Below are 19,062 nucleotides of genomic sequence, written 5' to 3' on the forward strand. Positions count from 1 at the left end.
CAGACTTTTTTTTTTTGGTCAGAAGACCGCTAGAACTGAAGGACACAGGTATTAGATCTACTCTTGACATATCAATATGAGCATTCTGTCATTAAAATGTCATAAAAGCGATGTAATTGCAATTTGGTCTTCCCTCTCTTCAATGTAGCCGAACACTGGGAAACAGTATTGCCCTCCAGTCCTTCAAAGACAGATTTGGCAAGTGGTAAGGCATCCTAGCAGGAGAATCCAAGCTTGAATTTTGCAAGGTAAGATCGTACTCAAGTGAGTGCCTGTTCTTTGGGATAGCCCTGACATACATGGAAAAGACTACATTATATAGCTTTCAAGCACACAGCCACTAATAGAAGCTATCTGAATAGTTAATATGGCCATACTATTAAATGCACGGCACATTTGATATTAAAACATTACTTTCACAGCAATTTTTACTTTGTACGTTTGATAGCCTTGGGTTCTGGAGATTCTTTTATGTTGCTTCTCCCTTTCACATACACTAGAGAATAAACAATGCGAAGAGATATTGAAAATTATCAATGTAAAACGAAGATTCAAATACATGCAAACTTTCCTGTCTAATGACTGCAAATGTTACCATCATTCCAGTATAAATGCCTTAGTTACAGCAGGCAGAAATTTCCATTATAAGAAAACAGAGTTGAAGTATGGGGTTTATTTTAAAGATAGTGTTTGATCACTGAAAACACTCTGACTGCGATTTTCGGGAACTACTATGGATAAACCTGCACGTGATGTTGACCTGAAGGAGTCCTAAAATGTTGAGGCTTCTTTTCCTACTTTTATGTCAAAGAGTATCTGAAATAGCTTAGTTAACAGAGTTTTGAAAGTATTATCCAAGATTACATAACCAATTCTTCATAGAAGATAAGTACTTCAGTGGGTAGCACTAGCAGTTATGAGACTATTATGATTAGAATTTTAAGGAAACGTGGTTAAAAAAAAGATACTGAGGCCTCTTCATTCAATAAAGTTGTCATTTGGAATAACTATCTATACCACCAAATAAACAGAAAAACTAAATCTTGGCATTGTCAAAAATATTTTCTAACACATCTCCACATTCAGAAAGCCTTTAAAAATGATTTGGAAGCAATTAAATCAAGAACGAATCAACACACTCACTCACACACCAATTTATAATAACTTTTGAATAGCTGCTCAATTCTTCATGACAAATGCAAATCTATTCAAGTTCCTCAGCTCCCTTTTAACTAGAGTTAAGATGTAAAACTCTTTAAACACCACACTATTAACCTGGAAAAGGGCTGTCACCTGAGTCTGAGCACTGACAGACAAACAAAACAGCTATTTTGCTCACACAGTAAAACAATACAGGAAAAAAAAAGGCACATTTTTCATAATACACACACACAATGGATTTAACTCTCCTGTAAGGTCTTTTAGAAATAAAAATTCACTGCAATATTGTTTTCCTGCAAGTCAAACTAAAAATCAGACCAAAAATCTTAATTGTTGTCTCTTTTAATTAAGAATGACAATTTTAAGCAGGTTTAACTACAAGGAGAAACATTCAGGTAATTTCATAAACTTTTTTTTTTTTTTTTTTTTTGCTACAACACACAAATCACACAGATATTACTTCAAAAATTTTAATAAAATAAATTCAAATACATCTTCTTCTCTGTCCATAACTATATTGTTAAATATCAAAGAAATACATACTTTTAAGAAACTGGAAAAAAAAATGAGCCATAAAAGTTGGTTTGGGATATATAACTCAAAATCCAGCTTGTCAAATTTGTCAAAATTAAGCAAATTCATGGTATCATCAACCAGTTCATTTAACAAAACCAATACCAATTCTTAAAGGACACTGCTAAAATATTTACAATAAATAAATAATTTACATCACTTAAAGCAAATGTTTTACAGTTTCCTGAATCAAGTGAATAAAATCAAAAGTACCAATGCAGATTGTGTATTAACAAATGTGGAAAACAATTCCGTCTACAAAAGGAATTGTAGTAGGAGAAAAATGTAAGTCTATTGCATATCATACTTTAGAAACAATACATACACACATCTACAGATTCCCAATACAACCTTCATTTACTCCTCCTCACATCCTCCCCAAGAGGTTGAATATGGTCCAGATGCCCAAATAAGTAAATGCAGCAGCATGCACTCTTGTTTGTCACCATGTTTTAAGGTAGGGACAAACCTGTTTACAAAAGCCAGTACTGTCAAGTAGATAATATACTTACAGCCTTCAATAAACTAAATTGAGAACATTAAGCTCCACAGAAAAGGTTCATTATGCGTTGCGAGATTAGGCCCATACTAACTGCCCTAAGGAGATCTTTTCTAGCACTTGTCACTGTACAAGTTCCACCTGCTTTTCTTTATGTAGATAGAGCATTTTCTTTTCAGAATAGAATGCATGAAACTAAACTGCTTTCCGAATTGCAAGATTACAAATAATGTTCAATACTTTGTGTCATAATTTATTGAAATGTCTGAAAGGACTTCCATATGTATCCATCTGAAGATATGTGCATTGTTCTTATACAGAAAATTTGTACAAAAGGAAAAAAAAAGAAAAGATTGTAAAGTTGTGGTCTACTGAGTTTAGCTTCCGCAGAGCTGGCAAATAGTTGAATATAAAAAACACATTACATTTTATTCAAATTAGTTTAATCAAATTAAATTTTAAAGAAGAACAGATGTCTAACTATTAGCTTAAAAAGCAATACAATCATGTATATAACTCCTGGAATGGTGATAAAGCTAGATAGCTAACAGCTTGAAACCCGTATAAAATGTGGGTGTAATTTTAAAACTGTGTAATTCTTAACATTAATCTAATAAAGGCTACAAGATCAAGTGCAAAAAATGTTTATAGCTAACTAATACTTGTTATGATCTGTCTCCTGGTTTTAATCCAGAAAATTAACTACATTTTGGCAAATAAAATTAAGTTGTCGTACAACAGCAGCTCCACAGTATCACATATTTAACTTCAAGTAATTTATTCACCAATATCACTTGAGGACTGATAGTGTAATTTTATCTTAAAGCTTCAAAAAATTTAGTTGAGGTGCAAGAATTGTTTCATAAGTTCATACGTGGTAAAAGCCACTGCCTGGGAAGGAATGCAACGAATATAATTCAGCGATAGACCACGGTATAATCCTCTTCGTATTCCATGTTGTTGATAGACATATTTCAGTGTCTGCACCATTGTACTGGAAAAATAAGAACTTGAATCATTATTGAATAAATGCATTTAACAGTCAAATCACTTTCTTAAACACAAAACACTTCTTTTACTTGATTCCTAAGAGATCTATGTTTAAAAATAAAAATAAAAGAATGACTCCATAAAGCAGAATATGACAGTCCTTTCAGGACTCAGAAGACAGTCTGAGCTGGAGCAAGACATTTGCACACAAAGGCTGGAAATCAGAAAGAGAACAGTGTAATCCCGTCTCAAGACACTTCAGTCTGAAAATGATCTGCCCTAACAGACGTAGTAAGAAATTTTACACCAGAATGGCCACACACTTTCTATCTGGCAGGAGGCAGTTAAGAAGCACCATTTCTGTCTTATCAATGTAAATACAGAGTAACAAAAACAATATACTTTGCCCAATGCACACCTCTGGTATGAAAGATCAGTATTTAGGTTTTGCATTCCATTCCCTTTTTTTTTGAGCACAGGATCATAGCTGTCTTCCTAAAGTTCCGCACATAAAGCTTGGTTAGCCATGATTTCTACATCTTGCATGTGTGTAGCCTCCTCACCCCAAGCAAAGGCCTCTTTTCTCTCATCAGAGAGATATTAATGCACGTTAATTATACCGTTTGACCTTATTAGAAGCAGAATTTGCAGAAGGTATGCAAGGCAAAAGATTTTCCTCACATAGCTATATTGAAACGGAGCAAAGACATTACAATGCAAAGCCCTTGAGTAAAAACCTGTAAGGTGCTCAGCCCTCCAAGATATTAAAGACATTACTCTTTGAGAATATCTTCAGTGTGCCTCAGAATTTCAGTAAGTTTCTTGTTTTATCCTCTTGTAAGCTAAAAACATTTGTCTACTATACATCAAGGTACAGCTCTCCCCAAACACAGTCAAAACGGAATTGTTAAAACTGGGAAGCCCAATTGTAAAAGCATTAATTCTCACAAACACAGGAAGCAAAAGCCTAAGGACAAGTAACACATTTTTATTTTAAAAGTATCTGGAGTGAAAATAATCAAGGAAAACAAAACAAAACAAAACAAAACTTGCGCTGTTAATGAAAAACAGAACAGCAACTTCCACAGTGAGCAACATCTAAGGTATTTATGAAAGCTCACTGAGACTACTGCTTGTAAGATCAAACTCACCATGCAGGTGGCTCGCACTGGACTCAGATACACACAGTTCCACAAAATGTGAAGTAGCCAAGATAAAACTTTCCTGAAGTTTAAATTGTTTACAGGAATTTGAAACTCAGAATGTTTTTCAAGATGACAACTGACTTAATACTGCGATTTGAAGGATATTATGGTACTTCCACCCCTACTGGACTGAAGCATATGACTAAAAAACCTGCAGGAAGCCCAACTACAATCAGTGCATGTGACATTACTGTAAGTGAAGTCAATAAAGCAGGTCAAATGGAATAATATTATTTAACATCAACTTTTGGAACAGATTCTGCACCGTTAAAGAAATGCCTTGAGACATCTCATTTCAGGAGAAGCAGGCAGTCTCTCAGGGATCCTACGGATACTAAGGATGAGTTAGTTGAGTTAAAATATGAAATATATACCTATTCATACAAACACAGTATTAGTAAAAACATAAAGTGCATGTGATTTTTATTTTTTTAACTCAGCTTTTGCCCAACTGTGTGGAAACAACATATTTGATTAAAAGCATAATGAAATCAACACTCCAATAACTCATAAAAAAAAAAAAAAAAACTTTTAAACTAAGAATTTAACATTGCTCAGACATCTCGGAACTCAGTTCCCGAAGGTGAAAAGGAAATACTTACAGGCACTTGTCAGAATCTGGAAGAACCGCTCCTAACTGCATTCGCCTACGAGTTACATCAAGAGGATATCTATAGAGGAGATATTTGAACAGCAGTTCAACCAGATGTGTGATGACTACATGAGAATATTGTGTTGTTTGTTTTTTTAAACAAAAAAAAGAATACAGAAGTCCACGTGCAACTTCCAAGCTCCCTTTTCAGTGAGTCAGGAATCCGGCTTAGATTCTCAACACAGCTGAAAGTTCTCCAAAAAGGGAGACTTCCCTATACAATCAAAACCAGCAAATCAGATCCCTTAAGGTATTCCATTTGGCATGAGTAAGGAAGACACATGAAGATCAGATGAGAATATAAAACAGTCTGTAAAACGCTGGAGGGAGAAGACACCTGAATCAAAAATAAAATTAACAGTTTAAAGATTAATAGAAAATGTATTTGTGACATTTCTAATGCAGTGGTTTAGTGAAAAATCGATGCCACACAAGTCTTTCAAATTCACTTGGTTTATGGCCAAAAGAAAATATAACAAGGACAGCATGAGAATGGAAGAAAAGAGGCAAAGTAATAATAAGGTAATGCCAAACAACAAAAGAAAACTCTAAGTTATTGTAGATTCTATAGATTTGCAGGTTACATCATTTTAGAAGTAAATTGGAATAATAAAATTCTGCAAATGATGTTCCCACTCCAGATTTTAGTTTACTGCACAAGATTCCAGCTGATTTTAGTTTTATCTGAATTTAATTGACTCAATGCATTTATCTTTAACCCCCCTGAGAATTAAATAGATGTTTACTAAGTGAAGCAATATAATTGCAGCGTGTCTGATTAAAAACCCTTACTAACAACTAGACTCGTGAAAAAGTCATTCTCATATAAAACACTTTTTCTAGTACAAACAGCTATATAGCAAAAAAACAATACCCAAACTTACGATATCGTCTGAGCTATTGCTCCAGCTATGCCACCACACAGCAGATTTACATGTGTTTTCAAAACTAAGACATCGGGATTATCTAAGGAAGGCCGTCCAAGCAAGTTAGGTGCTTGAGCAAGTCCAATGCTCTTTAAGGTACCAAAGGTAAAAAATGAAAAACCTAAAAGGAAATTTAATTTTATGTACTTTCACAAAAGAGCAAAGTATTTGATGTATGTATCATCATCTTAAACAAAAGGCTGCAATTACAAAATTAAACTATTTTCCAATCCTATCAGAAGTTTTCTTAAGCAGAAAGAAATAGAATTGACAAATAATACTTTAAGTTTGTCCAAATTAACGTTTATAATTAATGTTAAAAGAATGCTTTAAATAAGCTAGACCACAGATTTTAAATTACTGAATTGCTGCTAAGAGTAACCCCCTAAGATGTATTTAACTGGAAAACACTTCTCATCTAGAGGTGAGTGTAGTTTAGGTAGATAGTTCTGCTGTTCCTCCATCTCATGCCACCTACTTAGCTTGGCCAAGCATTTTTACAGAAGTCACCAGGAGATGGAGCCAACAGAGAGCCTCTAAGCCTCCACCTCTGCCCTCTCGTGGATTTACCTGTTTGAGAGAGAACCTACACGCTTTCTTATGACAAGACTGGGAAGCAGAAGAGAAAGAGAACAACTACTTTGCCTCTTTCCCTCTCAACTTCAAGTCTCCAGAAAGCCAGGCTTTGCCTGCTGAGGATGCTTTAACACACATTGATCAATTTAGGTAAAGAGCGACAAATGCTTCCAGTGGCCTCCCCTCTCCATTCAGTAAAACACAAAATCCTTGATTTTAACAGAAGCTGATTAAGTAGCTGTGTGAGCATATCAAGCAAATTTAGCAGCACGCAAAAATGCTGAAGGATTGCTGTGTTCTGTTTTTAACTTACCAGCGTACGGAGCCATTCCTACAACAGTTGGCATCAGCCCTCTGTAGAACCCACTAAAACCACCTTCCTTTGAAAGAAAAATACACGGACGTTTGTGGCAAGAAATACAATAAATGTCTTAAGCTACACATCTGTTCATACAGATTTGCACAACAGCAATCTGACTAGCAACAAGGAGCTAACAGCAAGTGCTGTTTCTTGTGCCTGAAGAATTGAGGGGACAACTGCTGGCTCCATAAATAAAGAAGGCAAAATGAATAAGTATCTATATCCAACATCATAACCTAGGAGACATTTCTGCATTATACATATCCCTCCCCAGATTTTTGGAATCGTTACTATATGTTCTTGAAAACCAACTTCTCTCTGCTGTTTGTTTTTACCTCCCGCTTACACAAGCCTTAGCTACATCTTAGCAGCCAAAGTAGAAGGAAGCATCCAGACAATTTTTTTACATTAAGAAGTTCAAGGTGCACACAATGAACTCACGTTATTTTCCACCAGTTCACTACTTCAATGCAGTGCAACATTATTTAAGGAGCATATTTTGCTTTGACAGGACTGAAGATTAAAAGAAAAAATACCTTTGTGTAAATCATCTTGAATGCATGGATAATTCCCATGTACTTGTGTTCCCCTTTTACTTGGAATGCCAGACGAACTCTAACCATATCAAGAGGGTAAGTACAAATCACTGCTGTAATACCTTTATTAAAAACAAAAACAAAACAAGCAAACAAAACTCACCTACACCTTATCTGGATCTAGGATTATTTTGAAAATTATAATTTGTTTGTAGCAGTGAATATAATAGCATATACAAATTATTTTGTTAAAGAAGCACTTAAAAATCACTTCTAATCAGCAAATAGCAACCTCAGCAGCACAAAAGGAATTTATGTTTATACTCAATGTTCACTGAAGCCGCACACATCCACCTTGATTCTCCAAAGATTTACAGGCCTAACTGTATTCACATAAGCGATCTTCACCGTGGCTCATAAGCATCAACTTAATCAAGTGCCTTGGCCTTTACTGGACTGCAACCACAAAATCCAATCCTATGTTACATAATAAATAGCACCATTTACATGTTTTATTACCGAAAAGTTGCCAGAATTCAAGTGTGATTACTGCATGTAGATACATGCATTTACCTACTGCATCTGAAAATACTGAACATATTCTAATGACATTTAAAATGAAGTCAGGAGCCTACTAACGAAGAGCACTGAACTGCGTTGCATTACTGCATTTTTATAGTTCCTGTTATACCAGCACTTCGGTTTTAAAACTTTGACCAAAAAAGCTATTCCTATACTTAACAAGATGTTACAAAGAAAAAAATCTTAGCTCCTAACTGGATGAATCCTACCTCAAAACTGTGTAGATAACTGACCAACTTGTCATTTTGGAAACAGACCTTCTGTACAAAGAATAACTTCTATAACAGTTACCTGAATAATAAATTCCTTTCTACCATGAGTCTTTGAGGTAAACCACTCAGTTTCTGACAAATTATTTGGAGCGGATGGTTAAAACTGCTTGCTAAAACCTGCTTACTCACCAGATTATTTTCTGGGGTTGTACCACTGGCTCTTGAGAAAAAATACATGCTGGGAAAAGAAGAAAGCAAAAGCCTATTCTGCTTCCTAGCAACCGCTTTTCTTTATCTAAAGATCAGCCTTAAAATTGATCCTACAGAAAACGGGCACACTTTGGAACACTGGCAGGAAATCACCAGTTCCTCCTAAGTTTTAGTACTCTGTTACTGATATCTCTTTTGTAGGTGCATCATTTTCTCCCTCTTCCATAAGAGGAAGAGAAAGCCACAAGAGGGAAGAGACAAAAGTGAAACAAGCAAATCCAAACAGTTCCAGCAAAGATCTCCATAACTTATGTCTGCAGAGACAAAAATCAACTTCAGTTAACTGAATTATTTGACATAAAATATCCATGTTAGATGGGAATGGACAAAAAAAAAAATAACAGCATGAGAAGGCTACCCAAAAAGCTGACACTGGTCAGCTGTCAACTGAGGGCAAAGTTTGTGTCTTCCTGTAGCTTTTGTTTTAGAAGAGAAAAACACCTCTTTCAGACATTCTGGACTATTCCTCTGAACAAAAAGCAGACATCTGTCGTTGATTTTTGATGCAGTCTCACCCCTAGGGTTCAAAAGTTGGAAGCTCTATAACACCAAAGCAATTTTAGAACTGTTTCCACTGACCTACATTATTAAATGCAATTCCTCAGACTGCAGCCTTTTCCTAATGGATTGCCCAAGATGTCCAGAAACATTGTAAAATGGATGAATTCAAGCAGTTTCAAAAAAGGGGGGGGAAAAAGAGCAAAACTTTTACGGAGCTTTAGAGTTCACAGGAAAGTTATCATAATACAGAACATGGACAAACTTATCTCCATTCTCATTCCACTCATGTACTAAGTACCCAGGACTATCCTCTGTACCAAGACTAGCAAACAGACCAACCCAAAGTTTGATGAATGAAGTAAGTAGTCGACAAGTCCAAAACCAGCACAATTCAAGAAAAAAAAAATCAGAGGGGACTGAAAGAAACTATGTAATATGGTTTTAAATAGGACCCATTTTTGACTTTATCTTAAAATCCTCTAGCCATGAATTCTGGAAACAGAAAAAAAAAAAAAAGAAAAAAAAAAAAGAAAAAAAAAAAAGATGTCCAACATTAATGGATGATAAAACCACAAAATGTGCTTTCCTGAAGGAACTTGCAGACGCTTGTTACTGCTTACTGTTCATATGAGCAAAATGTATATTGGAGAAGGATCAAGATTTTCTCTGTCAGAAGAGACATTATCTTTTCTGGGAGGAATGGTGGCCAGCTTTGGGACACTGAAAGCCATTTTGAGGAAATCAACACGAATATTAATCTCATCTCTACTCCCTAAATGCTGTGAGTTATTAGAAGATGGACCACAACACCTTAAGGCTGATTCCCCTACTTGAGGAAGTTAAGTTAGTTGAAAAAGACGAGACAGAAATCTCCGCTATGGTTGGTTTAACAGGACAGAACTGGAAGTCTCTCCCCAGTTCAGAGATACCTATGGCAAATCCCAGCATCTTATCTGAAATAATTGTAATAAGACAGATGTAGTTCCTCCCTCCTGTAAGGTACCACTTCTTCAAATACAGCAACTCTTTCAATGCAAATGCTGACTCAAAAGTACCTACCCCGCTGAAGTCAAGGAATTGTCAGGGAAAGATCATTTCTCACTTATTAATTTTTCTTCAAGCACCTCTGACTGCTCTTGGGGACAAGATACTGGGTTACACAGACTTTTACTGGGACTCAGCGTAAACAAAGCACAAGAATTAGGCCGCCCAAGCTTTCGAAGTTGACAATGAGTTTAGCTGAATAGGTATTGAACTATCTCCCGATTTCCCTACTATTCCTCCATTCTTAGTCATTTTCTTTCTCTGAAAATCAAAACTAAACTTATCTAAAGCAAGAAAAAAGTGAAATACGTTTACAAAGAACAGGTACTGCAAACATACCTGATGTACGTATTTTATCTGATTTCTACATCATGCAATTTGTACTACATCAAAAACTACGTAGACTAAATTAGTGCTGCCAGGTTATTCAGAGATACATTCTGGAAGACAATACACACAAGTCACTGCCTGCAAGGAAATATACTCCTTCACTAGCATAAAGTAGATTAATTTATCAAGGAGGTGTCTTCTGAAAAAAAAAAAAAAAAAAAAAAAAAAACAAAACAAAACAAAAAAAAAAAAAAAAAACAATAAAACAACCAAGCTTTGGGAACTATACAAATAGAGACACGGCTGATGACAAAGAACAGGCATCAGACTGGTTAAAGAACTGGATAATTTACAAGTCTTAGTATGTCTAGGCCTTTAATACATAATTGTATTTCTTTCTAAATGGCACCTGAAGAAGTAAACAGCATTTATTCTTTTTAAATGTTGACTCAATTAGATAACTGTTAGTTAGATGCTATTTAAAATTGAGATAGCAGTAGCCTCCTACCCCACACTGTTTTCCAACCACTTTTAGTAAAAACAAACAAATCACCACCATGCTTTCTTTCTCTGTTAGTTTCACAGAACTTAAGTTTATTCTGTTAACATCGTCTATTTCAGCACCTTTTTTTTTTTTTTTTTTTTTTTTTTTTGAGTTAATCAAGGGCACGGGAAGAAATATGCATTTCTGTTTCAAGTCAGATTTGTCAGTAAGAAAAATGAAAAATATTTAGATTTGCAAAGTCTTTCTGTAATACAGGTGTTATTTTGTTTCCTAAACCCCACTAACATCTATGATTTCTCAATCCTCTCCCCAGTTCTGTCTTTTCTAAAAAAAAAAAAAAAAAAAAAAAAAAAAAAAGTTATAAGCCATTTATCTGTTAATGAGGTGTTACAGCTGAAATTTGAATCACACAAGGCCCAGGAAATTCAGAGTTGAAGTTTCCACAGTAACTTTAACTCAACCTCCTTAAATACATGCATTACAATAGGTTTTTCTTTTCTCTCACTCCACTGCCCCCATCCTCATTGCCTTGCTTTTCCCTGTGGATATGCCTTTGATCCCGTTTATCAGTTACAAAAGCTACTCAAAAGTTTCCCACCGTTTTGAAGCTGATTTCAGGTCTGTTGACTGTTAGTAATGTTGGAAACACGGACATAAGCAAGATTTAAGTATCTGTACCACACACTAAAGTGAATGCAGACAGCTGTGTGGTCTGATGGCACAGAAGGGGCAAAAAGGAATAGGAACCAAGGGCTAGCCATTTTCAACTGCATAACACTATGTTCTAGGAAACTGTGAAGACCCCTCTCCATCAACATTGAGGTGTGTGCAGCTCACTGTCTCTTTCAGTCATTTAAACGTTGAAAAAAAGAGGATTATATCCCTTTGCTGGTGCCAGGAAGAGACTAAGCCATGGGAGTTAAAGCCAGAAATGTTGCCAGTTGCTTTTAAGAGTCTTCTCTCTTTTTGTTTGCAATTCTAGAGAACTTCTAACGCTCCAGACTTTGTGCCTCCTTCCTCCCCGTATCTTCTTGGCACGCTCAATACAAACCCTCCCCTCTTATCTAATATTAATGCAACCTAATAAACAAATATTAGAACTCCCCAAATGTCACACTACTACCGTACTTGTGTGTTATATTCATTTCACTGCACACCTAAGTCCAGCTCATCTACTCAGTTTTGGGGTTCTCAATACCAGACTATTGAGGATATTGTACTTAAATGCACCACGCCAAGCATTTCATTTGATCAGGGCTTCCAGATATATCCTCTGTATACATGTATTCATCATATTTCTGTTACTCTAACTACACAAAACATTTAACCCCAAGGGTGCTTAAAACTATGTCAGATGCTATTAATTTATCTACACAAGGAATTTCAGCACGTCCAACACTGACAGTTAACCGATTATTCAAAGTTTTTTACAGTGTCTCAAAAATCAGGTCCCTGGTCTCTCACAAGACTCCTGAAAAAATAACAATAAAGAACTTGGGGGAAAAATATTTTTAATGCAGTTAAAGCCAGAAAAAAAATATATATATATCTATATATATGTATGTATTTTTTCCACTTCTTTTACACAAAAAGCCAGACAAGTTCTGGAACGTATCTTTCCCTTTTCTCAGATGGCATGCAAAACCAAAATACTTTCATATAGTCTTCCTAGTTTAACTGGAGTTAGCATAACTCATCCTTTTTTCAAAAAAAAAAAAAAAAAAAAACAGAAACTACATAACTACATATGAATACATTGCAACTAGTTAAGGACTGTCAATAGACTGTATTAAGCCTCTTTTACAATGTAAAAACACACATGAAAAAACACCTCGATTAAAAATCTATTACTTACCTTCCCCTGTTTTTTTCTTAGCTACCTTTGGCTGAATGACCAGCAAAAGAAAAAAGGACTAGTATAACCATATAATGTACTGGCAATTATAAGTGGTTATTTTTCCTACCGTCATTGCACTAATTGATAGCTAATTATTTTTAATGTTCACATATATGCTGTAAGGGTATTATGACAATCCTACACTGCATGTTGAACATATAAACATTTCTGGGAAATCCAAAGAATCCACCCATTTAAGCAGCTGCATTTCCCTCTATTTCTCCAGGCTTATTTTCAACCTAGTAGCAATGGCAGATAGGCTGATGAGCCAATTCTACAAAAACCTGCATCTTTACTCTTCATCCTGATGAGATTGCATTTTTCATTATTCAGAAGCTGTAAGGAAAACCATAAAACCTGTGCTTTACAGCCTAGCACAGAATTCAGTGTTGGAACAAATATATTTTAAAGAATACTCTTAGTCAAACAGTTTTCAACTAGGCAACTATTTGTTACCATAACCATTTACACGTATTTTTGCTTAATACAAATTTGCAGCAGTTTGACCTGAGAACACACTAAATCATCCTCTAATCAAATACTAGCTTTTCAGCAAAAAGGATGGCTGAAACCCAAGTACAAAACCATACCTGCCATGGATCCAGCCATTAACCGATGCACATGCCCTGAAATCCCAAGGTGCTTCTTTATTACCTACAAAATAAGGAACATTTACAATAGTTGTATATAGAAAATACAAGGAAATACATCACACCATTTACTGGCACATTAATGCAAACCCTGTAGCTGTTTATAAGAAGTTTACAACCTTACAAATTCAAACCAGACCACTAATTACTGTTAAAGGAGTTTTTTGAAATTTTATGTTGGTACCAATTTCTTATTAAAAACACCAAAGTATTAAAATACTTCTAACAAGGCAGAATGATTAGTTGAACTTATTTGTACTATTTACTCTGGACACTAGGTTGTTTATTTAGTTATCTTTAATCCAGTTCAAACAAGGCAAACTGAATACTACCTCTTTCGCATGACAGAGTACAAAGGACAGTGAGCAAAATTGGAAAGTTACACATTTGAACGAGAACTTCCTAAATTACATTAAGTCCTTCAAGGAAGTTAGAAAACAATTTTCAGACTTATGTCACAGAACTGAGCAGTTTTAAGAAGCAGTTTTTCCTATGAAGAATCATTCATGGGATTATTTCATATATTCACAGAATCACAGAGTTGTCTAGGTTGGAAGAGACCTGAAGATCATCGAGTCCAACCTCTGACCTAACATTAACAAGTCCTCCACTAAACCATATCACTAAGTTCAACATCTAAACGTCTTTTAAAGACCTCTATTATTCCTGTGGAGGTCCTTCTATGGAATTTTTTCCCCCTCTTACACACTGCTCCAAACTATCTTGAATGTTTGTCATCAAATAATAGATAAAAGAAACTGCTATGACGTTAAATGGTTTCTTGAAATGTGTGGATTCACAAATCATTTCATTATAAAGCACGGCATGTGCTCTTTTGTTCAACACAATATAAAACAAGCATAGCGTTTTGATCAACAGCATTTACAATTACACCACAAAAAAAGAACATATGAAGCTCATTACAGTTAGTTCTTTGTGTGAGCCTTCTGAAACTTCCTCTTCTGGGAGGGAAGTCACAATCTGAATCTTGCTGTCTTCAGTGAAAATCCTGCAATTTACTTCACTGGCTACTAAATCTGACCTTTCAACTATGAAATTCCTCATTGCTAACAGTAAAATTGTATTTTTCACCATGTATAAGCTTAAAAACATAGTCCTGCTAACATCTGATTTCTAAAACATGCTGTGGAGATTTATTATGAAAGACTAAATGCATGAGAGTCGAAAGGAATACACAAATCACACAGGCCCCCTGAAATATGCACCTTCTCTTCCAGGTCATTTTTATCTACAGCCTGACACTGACAGTCATTTCTCAGGTCAAACATAAGAGTAATATAGCCAGACAGATTTTCAAGTTAAAGTTATTCCATCCATCGGGTACTAAGAACTCCAATGCAGTATAATAAAGAATAAAAAGGTTATATTTTGTATTTTGTTCCTACTTTCTTCACAAAGGTATATTTTTAGCAAAATAACTAGCAGAAGACTTTAATGACCTTTATATATATATGTGTGTGTGTGCATGTAAAAACACACACAATCAACAATACAAAGCAACAAGAATTGTTTGGAATTTTTCCTTAAGCAGCACTGCAAACAGTTTCACTGTTGCTCTGAAATTTTTAATGGGTAGATTTGGATAAAATTAAGCAACCTTATGAAAGATGTGCAGATTAACCAGTAAGAAACAAAAGTTTCAGTGTTAGTTTTGATCACTTAAAAATATGTATTCATTGCAGATAAAAAGAAAAAACAATAAAAGAAGAGAAAAATAAATTCAACTACCTTTTTATATTGGTCAAATGCCATAAATTGAATTGCTCCATATGGAAAGATTCTAATCATCATTGCCCCGTTTCCTTTATACAACCCGAGGTAACCTTCCTTTTTGGGGACAGCACACAACGTAGAAAACACTCCTGCCACAATGCAAAAAGAGGTATTTAACAATTACACTGGGGAAAAAAAAAAAAAAATTACAATCAAGTACAATAGGACAGTATGCATAGAAGTAAAGTCCAACCATGTTGCTCCTTTAACTATGGAGAGTGGAAAACCCACTTTTAATGCCACAATATTGCCAGAAGGAAGAGGTTTAAAGTTAAGTTTTTACCAACTTTCTCACCTCCTATATTCAGTGAATCTCCTTCTTCATTCACATATTTCAAGCCTCATGCTTGCCTGGACTGCCACCAGTCCTACTGCAAATGACAATAGCTACCCACAAAAGCTAAGAGTAGCAACTGAAGGAAATAAACCTGTTGAGTTGCATTTCAGTCAATTCAAAAGTCAATTAACAATAACAACAAAAAACCTTACAACAAATCTAAAATAATGGGCAAACAACCTATTGTTGTCACATGCTAAATTAGAGATTAAATGCCATTACTGAGGAAATGAAGTAAACAAGTTTAAGACTCCCATTACTTCAACATTTTACACTTCCTGTCTCAAAGAAGAAGCAATCCTACTCCCTTTTGATGGGTGGTAAATAATGCAAGATCCCATAAAGTTAGGGCAAAACCAACAGCTTTAGGAGAAGTATATTATTAGTTATAAACAACTACTATCAAGTTGATTTTTTTTTTATTTTAAATAAAGGAATAAACCATAACAGTTGAACAATTTCCACATGCAACTACTTACTTGAAGGCAGAAAAAAAAATTATAAACTTCCATTTAAAATTTAAACAAATGTTAATTAGCTTCTGGGGTTCTAAGAATACAATAGTGTATCTGTTTTTAAGAGGTTGCACCTACTACGTGCCTCTGAGAAAATATTTACACCATGACTAAAATTTCTCTCTACCCTGCAATGCTGAGTTACTGTTTTTTATTTCTTTCAATACACGCTCTGAGATCCAGCTGTCATGAACTCCACAGAGCAGGGACAGTAAAAACATTTAGTGAGGACTGCGATGAACCCACCCACTGGATCTCTGCACATACAGGTATTCAATCCATATAATTATCTTTTTTGCCTACATGTAACAAGGACACGCATTCAAGTCAGACACGTTTCTAACAATCAGAATCATATTTAACTCTAAGTGGGGAAGAATACAAAACTTAACTATGTCTAGTCTTAATTCTGCCTTATCTAGTGCCAACTATGGCACAGTACAAAGTAATAATTTAAAATATTAGTCAAACCAATTATTTCAGCCTTCCGTTGTGAAAGTGAAGATTTGAATGCGTACTTATGTGATTGCATTACCAAGCTGCCACATGCCTCGTGTTTTCCTTTTTCATACATCAAAGTTAATATTTATCTGTTGAATTTTGTTGCAAGATTTATTTTTCAAGCCTTGAAAACATAATCATTATTCTTTAAGTTACAAATTTTGAAGTTTCATTTCATGTAATGTTAACTAACTCGATTATTTTTTTCTGGACACACACCCGAATTTCTGGACATAAGTTAGGACGTGTATTTCAAGACCAAATGACAAAATATGTCTAACATTATGCACAAGAGGGCACTGTTACAGCCCCACAGCGAACGGTTCTGAACATGCTGACAATTCTGAGAGGACTCTCTCACCATGATGTAACACAGATGCCGAACGCAGATCGCCAGCACCTTTTGCAAAGCACCAGCCCGCTTTTATTTTCAATTTGCATCAATCACACTGCTGTCAGGGAGAGTAAGTGTACGAGCCTGGCAGGACTCAGCAGTCACCATGATGGTATCACCAGCCCCTCTGCGAGGACCACCAAGCTCTGAAAAGTGCCCACTCCCTCAAGCCCTGCAGGCAGGTACTGGCAGTAAACACAGTAACAGTTACCAGCAGTGACAGGTCTTACATAAATGATCCCAAGCTTTGAACCTGTGATTACCAATCTCCTGCTGACTTCAGTAAGAAGAGGATCAAGCCCCAGCTCTTCCGCCTTATGGAGGATTATTCTGACATCTCAATCTCTAACTTGTCAACCAGTGCTGCAACTTAATTGTACAGGCTCAACATCTCTTGTTTAAGGGTGGTTTGGTTGGTTGGTTTCGTTTTTAAATGCTTGCAATATACAGCACAGCGACTGCCAAACGGAAATGACCTTCTGTCTGATTAGCACCTTTATCACCATTTCATCACTGAATAACTCAACAAACCTAAATGACAGACGTTGCATTTCACAACAGAATTAGACACGCAGCAGCCATCTTACCGAGATGTTTGTAATGGTGGTTATGAGCTTGCAGCAAGATCTTTACTCGATCCAGTGGTGCAGTGGTTGTTTTGGCACAACATCCTGCGACACCTTTCCAAGAGGAGAAAAAAAGCCATGGGATGCCAAAGTTCTTCAAGTCAGCAGTTAAATAAGGGATTTCCTAGTGCATTTTCAAACGGAGTGGGAGAGAGGAAGCTTACATAGGAAGTCGAGAAGGCCCCAATTAGGGGACATCCTCTAGAAGCAAGCCACAAAACCCCAGCAGCCTCACAGCCTAAGCTCACTGCGTGCTGCAGGCAAGGGCCGTCACCCGCTGAAGCCGCAGCGCTGGGCGAAGCCTTCACCCTCGAAGGAGGGCTCCTCTCCCCTCCCCTCCCATCCCCTCGCACCCCTCGGACGGAGCCACGGGACCCACCTCCGGCGATGAAGGAGCGCAGCCAGTAGAAGTCACGCCGCGCCGCACCCGCACCGGCCGGCAGCGCAGCGCCGGGCCCCGCCGCCGCCGGGGAGGCCATGGGGCAGCGCGGGCACGGCCGGCGGCGGCTCAGCTCGGCTCGGCTCGGCTCGGCTGGGCTCGGAGCGGAGCGGAGCGGAGCTGCCGCCGCTGCGGTGCAGGGGAGGAGCCGGGGCCGCCCGCACCCTCCCCGCGGCCGCCGCCGCGCCGGGCTCCGGCCGCCGGGCCGCGCTGCGGCGCCTGCCGATGGCGTCAGAGCCGGCAGCGTCCCGCCCGGGGGGAGCGCCGCACAGCACAGCACAGCACAGCACAGCACAGCACAGCAGAAGCGAGGCCGGCCCCGCGAGGTGCAACTCGTACCCCGTGCTCCGCTGGGCCAGCGCTTCGAGCCGGCCGCACCACGAGTATTTGAACAGCGTCAGTCTGCGAGTGTGGCTTCGTGTTGTTGAGTGCGTCCACGCTCAAGTTTCGAAATGCATCAGAAAGGGAGGCAGACGCTGCAAGGAAAAAGTTATCTTTCTTGCAATCAGAGAGATCAAAACCAGTACCGTATGTGTAGCCATCAGGAGCATTGCGCAACTTGTTAGGCTGTCCACAGCGTCTCTGATAAATACACTGCACAGGGCTTACCAGAAACCATTTGGAGGACAGGAATTCAACATGCGATGAATGCCAATGCACATCACAGGCATTGAGTGTACCTGAAGCCAGACATTAGCGAGCAACTTAATACTGTCAGCTTTTCAATACATTTTCTGCAGTTACTCACATTTCTTATACTTTATGCCCCATATGCATTGAGCTGAGGTGCAAGTGTGCAGAACATTCTGCTTTCAGCTTGTGTCAAACTGCATTCAACAGACATTACTTGTTTTTTTTTCCCCTTTAACAGACTACCTTGCTTAAAAAATAAGTTTGTTTCAGTACTGGGTTGGTTACATGCTCGATCATTACTTATTTGGGGAGTGGCTATTGTAATACACATTTTTTTCCAATAATAAAATACA

General features: G+C 37.1%; 1 protein-coding gene across 3 annotated transcripts; it reads right to left on the bottom strand.

Annotated features, from left to right (window-relative positions):
• Positions 1-1,617: 1,617 nt before the first annotated feature.
• SLC25A16 (solute carrier family 25 member 16) lies at positions 1,618-18,635 on the bottom strand. Of its 3 annotated transcripts, none has more exons than XM_084525928.1 (9): positions 18,416-18,635; positions 17,599-17,691; positions 15,220-15,353; positions 13,411-13,474; positions 7,480-7,601; positions 6,896-6,962; positions 5,965-6,127; positions 5,031-5,099; positions 1,618-3,227 (listed from the first exon to the last, which is right to left on the bottom strand). In XM_084525928.1, exons 3-9 carry the CDS (start codon positions 15,280-15,282, stop codon positions 3,071-3,073), a joined length of 705 nt encoding a protein of 234 aa, XP_084382054.1. In that variant the 5' UTR covers positions 15,283-15,353; positions 17,599-17,691; positions 18,416-18,635; the 3' UTR covers positions 1,618-3,070. The 3 variants fall into 3 exon arrangements, 2 of the variants coding, with proteins under 2 accessions (XP_084382054.1, XP_084382053.1); XM_084525927.1 differs by lacking the exon at positions 18,416-18,635 and adding an exon at positions 18,017-18,277; XR_014694998.1 differs by lacking the exon at positions 18,416-18,635 and adding an exon at positions 18,017-18,279 and having other exon boundaries at positions 3,191-3,227; positions 5,031-5,417.
• Between the last annotated feature and the right edge of the window lie 427 nt (positions 18,636-19,062).

This window comes from Aythya ferina, assembly GCF_964211825.1.
Source record: "Aythya ferina genome assembly, chromosome: 7".
In the NCBI taxonomy this organism is placed as follows: Eukaryota; Metazoa; Chordata; class Aves; order Anseriformes; family Anatidae; genus Aythya; species Aythya ferina.